The sequence below is a fragment of the Podarcis cretensis genome (assembly GCF_951804945.1).
Source record: "Podarcis cretensis genome assembly, chromosome: 9".
NCBI lineage: Eukaryota > Metazoa > Chordata > Lepidosauria > Squamata > Lacertidae > Podarcis > Podarcis cretensis.
This window is the reverse complement of record NC_137178.1, coordinates 48,042,331-48,055,560: the sequence shown is the minus strand read 5'-3', so window position 1 is coordinate 48,055,560 and position 13,230 is coordinate 48,042,331. Positions and strand designations below refer to the sequence as shown.

The following is a 13,230-nucleotide window of genomic DNA, read 5'->3' as shown; positions in this document are numbered from 1 at the left end:
TATATGGGTGGTGTTATTTCCCTACAATCATGACATTTAGGAAATTGGCAGGCGTACTATTAGTGTCACCAGCAGCAATATTTGGATTTAAAATTAAAGCCAAGAGCACCCAGACACTCATTCAATGAGATTAGCATGGCTACAAACCTCTGAGAATACTCAACATGCAGGTTGTTAAATAGCTACAGCCATAGAGTTGCCCTGCAAAATTCGAAGAAGTGCAAATTTCAACAGGTTTGCATATTGTTTCAGACTTATATAAATTAGGTAGTTTCCCCTTTAAATGCAAACTGAATCCTTAGCAGAAATCCATTAGTAAAGATGGAAGGAACCCAAGAAGCCACCTAATCTCCTTGCCCTGGGACTTCAGAAGCAGGGGGAAGACCACTCTGGCCTCTGCCATTGCTCAGAGGAAAAGAGCCACAAGAAGACTCTAGGAAGAGGAAGACTCGCCTGGCCCAGCCATCAATCAGAGAAGGAGCAGCTGCACAGAGCTTGCTCCCCACTTCACAGCCAGAAAGAACACTACCCTGAGTGCTAGATCTCCTGAGACTTCAGAAGTTTGGGAAAAAGAGATTCTGGCCTCTGCCACAACTAGAGTCTAGAAGCCACCAGGCAGGTGAACTGCATCCTTCCAAGTAAAAACTCCAAAAGGGAAGATTAGTGGGTGGTGCCAGAGCAATCTTACACCTGCCTTCCCATCCTGTATATGGCATTCCAATGCAATCCTATACGTGTCTACTTGGAAGAAAGTCTTTCGCCTTTTGGGAAGAAAGTCACATTGTTTTCAGTGGCACTTACTCTCAGGTAAATGTGTATAGGAGCACAGCCTTTAAGCATAGCCTTATTAGATGACCTGAAAACCTCTCAACGTGTCTCCCTGAATGCCTTAATTATTTTAAATCTCTCTCATTAACTCTTCGGGGGTGGGGAATGGATGCAATAACTATAAATGAGTGTTCTACGTTTAAAAATAATGATCCACAACATCAGCCCGCTAATCACACAGTGAGAGCCACACGCCCTTTCATCTGTTATTGGCACCCCAACTACAGTCCTAATTAAGCAAATTTGCTTTAATTTAAAATGAAAAAGATCTGGGAAAGAAAAACAGAACTGTCGGGCTACCGGTGGCAGCAGCAGTGAAAGGCTTCACTTCGATGAGATGGAAATATGAATGAATTATCCTTACAGCCCAGCACTTTTAAATACTAAAATCTTCCAGCTGCTTCTGGATCTTACGAACTGTGTCGCTGCAGCAAAAAAAGCTTTCAAGGTTTGCGATTAAAATACATGTGGCAGAATGAGTCATGGCTACTTCTCATCTTATATTTTAAAGGCTCAATCCCACTCTCAAGAATGACTTCCTATCAATGAATTATGGTGGCCAAAGAATATGGGGCTTCTGCACCTTTAATAGATGTGCAGAAGAAAGACTTTCAGCAGTTTGCCATACAAGCTACACCTGCTGAAGTTCTCTCTTCTGCACAACTATTAAAGGTGAAAGGATCCTGTTTTTTTTTTGCATCTGGCCACCCTCTGATGAATACAAGATTGTTATATGCATAGCTATTCCCAGGGTCAATCTGGACATCCATATGATCCATATATATATGTGTGTGTGTGTGTGCGCGCACACACACACACACACACACACACACTCTTAAGAGGAATTGCCCTTTGCATGTAAAACCTTTCATAACATGAGAGGGTAAATGTTCACTAACTAGAAGAGAATTTCAATCCGTTTCATGAAAAGGAGATCACATTTGTCCACTTAATGCAGCTCTTAGAAACTGCAGCAAGAGGGCAGAGAAATCCATCCATTTGACAAAACTGGAGACCTGAGGAACCTCTCATCATCTCTCAGTCAAGCCCACCTTCCAATATCATCATGAGAAATAGTCTCCTTGGGGAAAGTGTGGTATATTCATGTGATAAATCCTAGCAGTAGTAATCTGAAAACTGGGTTGGCTAGTTGCAATCAACTCAAGCTCCATTTTCAAGCAATGATCTAGCCACGAATTGGTCAATCAAACTGACAGGTTCATGACTGTTTTCTACCCTGATAAGATTAATTGAAAACCAAGTTTACATGGTATTAGAAAAATACAGGGCAGCAGTCTAGCAGCATTTAACAATGACAGATGCTGGATGTAGCAAAGGGCTGAAGCTTCTAAATGAAGCAATCTCTAGTGTCTGGAACACACAGCAAATCAAGTCAGAAATGCTTTTCAATTGAATGTTCTGTTCAAATAGTGTATTGTCCTTGACTATCAAAGTCGGTGCCTTGACTCGCTTGTTAGGGTCGCCACAGTTCAATACAGCATCATAAAAGGCTTCCAAGCCCCACAAATTTACCAAATGCCTTTCGCATAGCAAAGCCCCAGTGACTTGAATGCTCGAGTGGCTGTGTTGCAACTGGAGAGCGTTTGAAAGATTTTCAAGGGTGCAGAATACAAAAGAAGGAAGGCTGCCCTGTGCATTTAAATTTAAAGCAGCGCACATATCGCTTGAACAGACATAGCTACTGTGATTAGCGAGACAGAGAAAGAGAGCAGTGCATACTTCACAAACCAGCATCTACAGGCTCAATGCCTAGCAATAAGCTGCCTTTTAAGCCAACTGATATCTAGTAACTTTTTAAAGCAGTCACACGCACACACAGATTCCTTTGTGCAAGCCGTAAAAAGAAAGAAGCCATAAAAAGAAGAAGAAAGGAGTTGGGAACAGAAGCTCAGGCACAGATAAAACAATGTCTCTGGAATTCAGAAGCACATTAGGTTTGATGGAGGGAATTTGACAGGCAAAGAGGGGGTGCAGCATTCCAGATGAGATTCTTTTTTAACTGTTGCCTTTATGCCACCATAAATGCAGCAAGTCGATGGGCTGAGATGGAGTCATTAAAGCCACAGTGTCGACTGAAACTAATATCATAGCAAAGGAGCTTTGTAAGTTCTAACACTTTGATTATTTCCTGCATTTGTTGCTAGGTCCAACTTCAGGGTTCTCCCTTTTGGACCTTCATGTCACTGTGGTACAACCCCCCTCCCCAAATGCCCCTCATGAGATTCCTGAGTTAAGTTGTCTGCAAAGATGAGACTAAAGCAGCGTGCTTTGCTTTCATTCAGATTTAGGCAAGTTTGGAGAAGCCAGGAAGTGGGTTTGCTTATCCATCACAATGAGTTTGGGAATCGCTGATGGCAGGAGAAGAGAAAAGGAACAGGGTAAGGTCCAGAGAATGAAAAGGCCCCCAAACAATCCTAGCTGCATTTTGTTACTTGGCACTATTGGCCCTCGATGGGGTTGTGTATCCTCATCCACATAAGGTGCAGCTATTAGGTCCAAAGGAGGCTGAGTGAGCATCTGTATTCAGATGGACAGAATTGCCCGAGCTTGAGGAAGAGTAAAGGTGTGTCCTGACTGCGGGACACATTCAAGCACATATCATAAATGTAGGTCTGCACAGTTCATGGATCAAAGGGCTCTGTTGCCCTTGTACAACTTTAAAAGAGAAGCAGACGTTTTGCGGTTAGGAAAGTGATGGGGAAACACATTGAAAAGTGTGAGATGTGTGAATGTCTGATGGGAAGAGGTACATTGGCCCACCACAACCAACACCCGAATAAAAGGATGAAATGCTTATTGTCATCTAAGTGCCCTGCAAACAAATTGGAAAGTATTCTGAACACAGTCTAAACTTCACATAAGCTTTTTGTCAGCAAACCGGGATGAATGCACAATATATAGGCCATCTGGAGAAGCCCTAAGAGCTAGGTGAAGGAGAAGACCAACAGCTGGATGAGCACCAAAAGCCTATAAAATGGCCAGCAGACTACAATTGTCAGGGGAGACAGTGAAGGGGACTCTGGTGAGCTCTGGGCCAACCCTCCAGACGTGAGAGGTTGCATCCATGCAAAGGTGGATAGTGTCCTTGTTTTTTAGTGAGATTTTGAAGAATCACAGCCAGAACACAGGCCCAAGTGTAAAATAGCTAGCAATGAATTCACTAAGCAGCGACTTTCTTTCACATTGCACCCCTCTGCAAATCCATCTGACTTTACGCATTTGCTTCGAGTGATGAAAAGGGAAAACAGAAAGCCAGATGCACCACATTCCCTTCCAGCACTGCATGGCTGGAGGCACAAAGAAACCCAAAATAGCAGGTTGCTTCAAGGGTACACTTGGTGATGCTCAAAATTCACGTCTAGCCTTTGCAAGAACACATGCTGCCAATCAATCACTCATTTGCAGCAGAGTTTTGCAAGGAGAAAGGCAAAATGTGTGTGTGTGTTCCTGTTGTGTGTAAATGTGAGAAAACGGGGGATAGGAAAACTGGGAAGCCAAGCTGCCATTTGCACACACACTGTCACACACACAAATATTGTATGGTTCTAATGTCAGAAGTAGCACAGAACTCAGTGCAACAATACATACAGCAGTCACCAATCCATCAGTGGCAGCGCATGTCAGGAGTGGGGAGGTAGAGCTGCACTCCTGATACTGGTGTCACTGCTGGTTATCTGGACAGGATGGAGTCATGGCAAGACTGGGGCAGGATTAGTGTGCAGGTAGGAAGTATGCCACCAATCTGGCATTCCCGCCAGTGCATTTGCCCCAGTTCTGCCTGGACAAGCAGCAGTGTCAAGATTATTATTACTATTATTAATAATACGAATAGCCTGCCTTTTCTCCAGACCAGGACTGAAGGCAGCTTACACAAATTAAAACAACACAAAATGCTTAAAAGCATAAAAGACAATTGCTAAATAGTAATTACACACCAATAGAGGATGGCTTTGCAGCTCCACCCAGAGCGGCTGGGGCAACTCAGATAGGCACCATATTATTATTATTATTATTATTATTATTATTATTATTATTAGCATGGCAACAAGGATCTTTGCATTTTGAAAACCTTTTTGCATGTGCATCCACAGTGCGGTGCTGCTAGACACTGCTTAGATAATTATAAAGGGTCACAGGCAAAACGTTTCTTACATCAACTACTGCTACTGTGGTGGTTCCAACTGCTACCCGCTCCCTTACTGACCTCTCTGGCCACGGAAGTTGGAACTTATTTTGTGAATGCTTTGTCACCACAGCAGCCACTTTGCAGAGAATGTAGTATTGCATCCGACAGCACCTGAAGCAACTGGCTCATATTCGATAATGTTCCTCACCTCTCCCCAGGAAGCAGGTGGTGGCTCCACCGGAGGGAAATATTTAGGGACATCCCAAGCCACCGCAGCCATGAACCACTTGAAGTCCTTGCATTTCAGGTGCTTGCGAAGCTCTTTCTGGGCTGAGATATCGCCAGTGGAGAGGTGTCTGTACTCAGGCCGCCTCTGGTAAACGTACTCTGCGAATTCATCCATCCACGTTTCTGCCACGCGCTTCAGGTTCTGAGCAGCAGAAAGCAAGAGTCAGTCATCTCTTCCTGCTTAAGTATTAGCACTGATAACACACACACACAATTACAATACGCCATTCCCTTATCTAGCTTTGGATGGTTGTGCATTAAGCAAATGGAAGGCTTTTGCATTCAATTGCTATTAGGAGCCTGATAAAAGTCAGACTGATGGCTTCTCTCTTCCTTTAAAAAACAACAAAAACCCCTGCAGAAACTTCAATGCAATTACTGAAAGGGATTTAATTAACGAGATACAGTAAAGGCTCACTTAATTATTTCCATGGAATCTTACTGCAGATATCTCTCTTGCTTGTTGCTTGATTGCCTGAGTTGATTTTCCACATCATTTCCATTTGGAAATATGTAGGAGTTTGAAGTTCTTTCTAAAGAGATAATACCGAGTATAATCCGATGTCCTAACATTCCCCCTTAAAAGCCCAATATATTCACGGGCTTGCAAAACTAATATCTGGAGACAGACTTCTGTTTTGCCTCATCAACACACTGCTAACTTGTCAGTGGCGGAAGAAGCTGCTCGGGCACCTGGAGCAGCGTGCCAAGGGCGGGGCAAGCCACCCATAGGGGTGGGCGCACCACGGGGCCTTTAGAGTATGCCTGCCTCCTCCCACTCAGCTGCCCTACAGCTGGGGGGGGGGAGGCAGCAGGTGGACCGTTTGGGCAGCTTGGAGCCTGTGCGCGCCCAAGCCACCGCATCTCTCTGGAGAGACGTGGGGCTTGGGAGTGCTGCAGGCCCTGCAGTGAGTGCCACCCGACATTGTGTCATCCCCCTCAGTGGTGACACCCGGGGCGGCTCGCACCCACCACGCCCCCCCTTCCACTGCCTCTGCTTGTTGTTACAAGTGGGAGCTACAATAAAATGTTCCAGTGTGGATTGCTCCTATTCAGGGCTCCTGAATCATGCTCTCTTTTCCAGCAGGCTCCATATTATTTTATCTCCAGCCTCTCATTTTTCCACCCCCACCCCCATTATGTAGGAGCACTGAGCATGCTCAGATCTTTTAAGGTTATTTGTCCTTTAGTCCCCCCCCCCAATAAAAATGTTGAACTTTGGATTTGATATCCCGCTTTATCACTACCCTAAGGAGTCTCAAAGCGGCTAACATTATCCTTTTCCCTTCCTCCCCCACAACAAACACTCTGTGAGGTGAGTGGGGCTGAGAGGTGAGTGAGGCAGTCACGCTTCAAAGAAGCGTGACTGGCCCAAGATCACCCAGCAGCTGCATGTGGAGGAGCGGGGAATCGAACCCGGTTCACCCGATTACGAGTCTATCGCTCTTAACCACTACACCACACTGGCTCTCACTTCTGCAGTTGTTTGGATTTCCTAACTATGCTGACCCCTCCCTCTTGGTTCTCAGCGGCCTTGCATGGCTATATAGTCACTGGCACTCAACACCTGAGTTCATTATTAAAAGGAATTGTTCCACCTTGTATGAGACATTACTTGTTCTGTGCTGGAATGCAGCACACAACAGAAGTAAACACCATGCCCTGAGTTTTGATCATTCAGTATAAAATATTATTGCAATCAGGGTTCCTTAAACAGAAGGAATGATGTAAACATGAATTATCACAGCTGCTTCCAAGCAAAGGATTGAGACACAGGTCTGACACGCTTCATGGTGGCAGTAATCCAACCCACATATTTTGTACTGAGAGGAAGGGATGGTCTAAGCCAGTGTTTGCCACCCTATTTTGAACCGTGGGCACTTTCCACCCTGTTTCCTTCCTGTGCAGTTGCCCTCCAAATAAGTACAAATCAATACAAATATGAGGTTCTGCCCCCCCAACAAAAGAATGCCTCCCTAACAAAAATCCCGGCTATGCCCATGCCCCCCATCCGACTGGTAGAAAGGTAGCAATTTAAAGGTTTCTTTGTAAATAGAACATGTTTTATTTATAATTTATACAAAATACAATTACATAAAATGATAGGAGCATAATGAAATATTGTTGAAGCAGAAAAACATAGAATCATGGAGCTGGAAGAGACTCCGAGGGTCATCTATCTAGTGAACCCCCTGCAATGTAGGAAACTCAGCTAAAGCATCCATGACAGATGGCCATCCAACCTCTGCTTAGAAACCTCCAAGGAAGGAGAGTCCAGAACCTCCCAAGGAAGATCCATCTTCCACGTATTATAAAAAGTAAACAACACTTATTTGACCCCAGTTATTTGACATGGAGGGGAAATCTACAGATACAGTCCAAAAAGCACACAGGGAGTTCGGTATATATGGGAGAATTTTAAAAGCAACTGATCCTCACTGATCTGGTGTAAAAAGATCTTGTCATCTGGAGGAGCCCTGGCTGCCTAGATAAAACACTATAGCCTTACCTGGGAGTAAGACCCACTAAACTTAGTGTGTCTTTCTTCTCAGTAGACACTTAATTATTTACTAGATGCAAGTCAGCAGCACCAGACGACTCCACTCTGCTCGGCTAGGCGCTCGGGTGGATTTCACCCCACACTTTGAAGAGCCGGGCTGCTGCAACTGCTGGGTCCTACTGCTCTCAGCAAAATCCAAAGGCCCTGATCCACTAGGCGCTCAGGTGGATTGCACTCTGCACCTTGCAGGATCAGGCCCAGGCTGTCACTGGGACCAGCACTGATGGCAGCAACAAGCAGCTCTGGCTTGCCCAGCCCTACCCATTGCCACCCCACTGCTGCACTTGCCTGACCTGGGGGTTCTGGATCGCGGGCTCAACTAGTCAATGCAGGAGTCTCAGTGATTGCCCTCTCCTGCCGGAAACAAACCAGGACTGCTCCAAGAAAACGCACATGGCAAAAAGGAGTGCTGGGCCCTGGTGGGCTGACACCTTACTCGCTTGTGCTTGGCCAAGTGGATAGTTAGCCAATCAGGATTTATTTTTTTAAAAGGATTTTTTCCCTTCACTTCTCACTTCCCTATGTGGCCCCCTAGCCTTGTGCTATGCCCCCCCCATTTACACATTTTTCACCTGTGCCCCCTTTGGAATATTCTGCCCCCCGGGGGGGTATATGGCCCCTGGTTGGGAAACACTGGGATAAGCTCCCCAAAACTGATCTGTAGCACTTCAGACAGCAGCTGGGAGCATCATATTTTTAAATGGCTCCCCCCACATTAAAAATCCTTGTGATAAGAAACACTGGGATAAGCTCCCCAAAACTGATCTGTAGCACTTCAGACAGCAGCTGGGAGCATCATATTTTTAAATGGCTCCCCCCACATTAAAAATCCTTGTGATAAGAAACACTGGGATAAGCTCCCCAAAACTGATCTGTAGCACTTCAGACAGCAGCTGGGAGCATCATATTTTTAAATGGCTCCCCCCACATTAAAAATCCTTGTGATAAGAGAGAGTTGTTAGCTAGAATTCTCTACCTGCAACATTTTAAAAATAATAATAAATGAGACAACCTTAAAAAATGCAATACAATATGTGTCATCTGCAGCAATCCAGTCTAGGAAGGGCTCTACAAAAGCTGGGGTAGCTCAGTATGTAGAGCATGAGACTCTTAATCTCAGGGTTGTGGGTTTGAGCCCCACGTTGGGCAAAGGATTCCTGCATAGCAGGTGGTTGGACTAGATAATCCCTGTGGCCCCTTCCAACTTTTCAATTATATGATTCGTTGTGTCATTTACTGAATTACCTGCAGTGCACCTCTAATCTGAAGGAGCACCCACATGTTCTAAAAACAGGAGGTTGCAAGCGTTACTCTAGTGTTGTTGTTTCCTCTGCTTTCTCCCACTAGATGGAAGTACATTTTCATATTTTATTTTTCTCTTTGATCAGACTGCCGAATCAAGGTTTCATTGAGAGGATATTTTGAGAGTGGACGTGTCATATACAACCCCACTTCAAAAGCAGAACTTGCAACCTCGGCAACGCTAGCTGTTTAATAGAGTACTAGTCATAGAGCACTGAAGGGTATCTTCTGTGAGAAGATGAAGAGCAATACTCATCTCATAATCTGTGGCGTAAGATAATGTTTCTGCTTAGAATGACTTCTCCCATTGTGATTTGCTTCCGACATTCATTTAGAAGCACCTCTCTTGAATTTGATTAATCTGCTGTGCTTCGAGCGTCTGAACAAAGCTAGATGTCTCAGAACCAATAAGACTTATCTGAATACAAAGGGAGCGAGATAGAGAACAAATGGAGCACATTTCAGCTGGCACAGCAAGATAGGTTACCACCTGCTTTGTCTCCACAACAGAAAGAAAAACATTTATGCCAGCAGGAACTGGGGATGTGAAATTAGAGCTGTTTAGGAGATGATAGCTCAGGAGTCCTTGTTCTTAAATGACAGGAGTTTTTGTTTGTTTGTTTGTTTGTTTGTTTGTTTGTTTGTTTGTTTATGAGAAACAATACAAGTTCATCATCCTTCTGAGAAATTTCTGAGCCATCATATTTTGACAGTATGGGCAAATGGACAGAAACTAGAAAGCGCATGGCATCCCTCCCCCAGCTGCACATCAGTTCCGGATCATTGAAATGCAGAATTCTTCAAACCTCATGAGGATGCCGCTGCAGAGATACCCTTGCAGAAGTTGGCTGCCCCCTCTTGAGCACATTTATAAAATCATACTATGTGCTGTATTATTTAGCAGTTTGCCAGTCGCTCCCAGCTTAGGTACTTAAGGATAGACACAGCTACCGTTTACCAGTTATTTAACACACCAGCATTAGGCGCAGAACCTATGAATGAAGGAGGCCTTGTCTAGAAAGCCAATCATCTATGCTAAAGTGGCAAAAAACCCAAAGGGGGCTGGGGAAGCCAAGTTGAATCTGGAGGAGGTGGCACTATATAATTGAGGAGGGGCCGAAGAAAGTTAGAAAAAGCATTGCTGTAGAAGTGAGATCTGAAGAGGAGGAGAGAATTGGGTTCATTGATTAAAAAGGGCTGAGCCCATCAGTGTCGGTGTTAGGTTTTGTGGCGCTCTTAGGAAAGGAAGGTGTGGCTGGCAGAGAGGAGCCATAGACTTGGCCTCCCAGCAGCAGCATTGCTGCAGCATAATGGGACAGGGCAGGGGTGGAGCAGGTTGTCCTTGCACCTGCCCCAAAGATGCAGGCAGGTGCGCTGACTTGGAAGAACACAAATGTCATAGACGGGCTGGATGCTGAGGAGTGGTGGGAGACACCTGCTGGGGAAACCCCTAGGGAATCCACAAGGGAAGAAGGCTTAGAGCCAGGGGATTGGTGGTAGAATGATGGTGAGTGGTTGTGGGGAGAAGGAGCAGATTGGGAGGAGGAGGTGTCAGAAGCAGTGATCGGGTTTAATGATCAAGAAGACGTTGTTGTATACATGTGTTCTCAGAAGCACGCCCATTGAGTTCAAGGGGAATTGTTGCCTCACTGCTGTTCTGTCAACGGTGTGAGTGACTGGAGACGAAGTCAAGCATCAGCTACCAGGTCCGGATCTACAGATTTTGCCCTGGGAGACAAAGGTCTTCACTGAAGCCCCCTGACAGCAGCAGTGGTTTCCCTCCTTGTGCCCTATGTGAAGTGGTGGCGGCAGCAGGATACAAAGAGGAGAACCTCTTTCTCATCTGGGCCATCATCGTCCTGCTACTGGGCTGGCCACAGTAGCTTCTCATGTTCCTCTTCCTGGGGTGGGCAGGAAGGTGGGACCTTATATGGCCATCCACCTCCTCCTTTATGTTATTGCCCACATCTACTAATAAATGGAACTCAGTCAGAATGTAAAGAGTCACCAAACATGGGCCACAGCCGTGGTGCACCTCTCTCCTCTGTCCCCCCACCCCTATGCTGTTTTGCCACCTCCCTAACCTGCTGCTTGGAGCATATGCATCTTCTGGCCCTCCTTATCCTGTCAATTGCCAGCATTTAAGGTCCAAATGGGCTCACAAAGGTACTTCCTTCTGCAATCTTTACACAAAAGATTCATTTTTCCTTTTCTACGTGAGCTCTTGAAAACGCATCAATTGGTAAGCTTGCAATTCATTGATTCCATAAAACGACCTTATGAGATCACTTCATGTTAACTGAGCCTCCTTTGTTTGGCAGTTGGCTTAGGAAATGGAGCATGTGGGAACTGATTGGGCAATCAGCTGAGCTTTTGCCTCTTGAACGGAAACCAAAGGGAGCATCAGAGCAAAATGAGGCTTGCTGACTCAGGGCGATTTCCAACGTACCCTTCATATATTGCAGCAACCTGTGCCAGGGTTGTTATTTCCAACTGGAATTTATTTCACTGACTGATTTCCTGTCAGTGACAAGAGTAATGTTAAAATCAGCCCTTCAGCTTAGAGTCCCACAGATGCTTCTGTCCCTGAAGTTGAAGGGCCAGGCAGATACCTGCAGCAATATTTCTAAGAGAACCACTTTGCCAGACTTGCTTTGTGGGTCCTCTGCTGAAGCTGAACTCTCTTCAGAATTATGTCTGAGGAGCTTCCAAGCAGTAAATGGAGTTTCCCCTCTCTTGCTTACTGGAAGTTAGTTGTCTTTCCAAGGTACTTATGGCAAATTTGGCCTACGTTATCAGATCTTGCAGCAATGCATTTTTGTCCAAAATAGGCATTTTCCTCTGCAAAAGCAGATTACATTTTTTATTAGCTACTCCAAAAAAATGGAGACAGTGGCAACATTCATTCTCAATCGTCCAAATCATGCCTTGGAGGATTGTGAAAGTGTAACAAGCACAAGATATCTGTCCTCCTACTTTGTTTGTGGCTTAGTAGATGACCTAGTTTCCTCAAACCACAATTTACCATGTTGTTCAAAGTGACAAACGGGGTGTTGAGTGATCCCTCTATGGTTTTGCAATCCTGATTTGGATAGATTGTTCCAGTGCTTGAATTACAGGGAAGGAAGGCAGAGGTCCTTGTCTTCTTAGCTTTTATTTTTAGAAGGCTACAAGACAGCTATCATGGGCAAACATATGAAGTCCCCTGATCCACCAGACTAAAAAGCCCACCTAATCCAGCATCCTTTTCCCCACAGTGGCCAACCACATGGGGTTTGTGGATTCCCCTCGCTTTTCCAGTGTAATGGATCGCTCACCCCATAGTTTGCTTGTTTGGATGCCATAGCAAAGTGTGGTTTGGAGAAATTAGGAAATCGTTTTTGGAACTGCATGTGAGAAGGGAAGGAAGGAGTGGAAGGAGTTCTTGAGACCATCACTTGTTCCTGATGCTCCTAAGGTTTGGTAGATGAGGAATGTGATGTTTGAAAGGAGTCTCCATTTTGGGTTACAGGCTTCCTAGACAGTATTTTATACGGTCAAGTCTCACATCTGAACGAACCTCAGAACATAAGTTACTCACTCTTGCTAGGCTGGTGCCAGATGGGACTTTATAAGGGACATATTTCCTGTAGATGTGCCCCACTCTAGAACACGGAACGTCAAACATCCCTCCTCCACACATCCAGACCTGAGAGAGGAACAAAAAAGAAAAGAGAGTGAATGTCTGTAAGGTGAGAATGTGCTTGGCAACAGCTGAAAGAGAAAAGTCAGGATCTGAAAAACTTACAAGTGTATGCAAAAAAACCCCCCACCATTCTGTGCTCGTAGCTCTTTTTAATTATTTATTTCGAATGAAAAAATATACAAAAAACAAAACAAAAAACAAAACTGAAACAAGCAAACTGAAGAGGACATAGAGACATGAGTTAAGCACAAATTAAGTACTAGTTCAAAGAAAGAAAAGGAAACTACCAAATAACCATGATAAGCTTAATCTAGTCTTATATAGCATCATTATCAGGATAGAAATCAAAACATTATAAAGAAAGTATTAGAAATACTAGAAGTGTTAGAAATACAGAGAATATTAAGAATACTAAGTATA

At 44.7% G+C, this 13,230-nt stretch overlaps 1 protein-coding gene and 1 long non-coding RNA gene across 11 annotated transcripts in view; one reads left to right on the top strand and one right to left on the bottom strand.

Annotated features, from left to right (window-relative positions):
* The window catches only part of GALNTL6 (polypeptide N-acetylgalactosaminyltransferase like 6), a 459,868-nt gene that overhangs the window by 23,995 nt on the left and 422,643 nt on the right, over window positions 1-13,230 (bottom strand). For all 4 annotated transcript variants that reach the window (XM_079991400.1, XM_079991402.1, XM_079991403.1 and 1 more), the window contains exons 9-10: window positions 12,706-12,813; window positions 5,184-5,405 (exon numbers count right to left, since the gene is read on the bottom strand). In XM_079991400.1, coding sequence (XP_079847526.1) covers window positions 5,184-5,405; window positions 12,706-12,813 — 330 coding nt within the window. The remainder of the gene's footprint in view (window positions 1-5,183; window positions 5,406-12,705; window positions 12,814-13,230) is intronic.
* LOC307224546 overlaps window positions 1-13,230 on the top strand; it is a 107,306-nt gene that overhangs the window by 71,551 nt on the left and 22,525 nt on the right. The gene's annotated exons all lie outside the window — the stretch shown is intronic.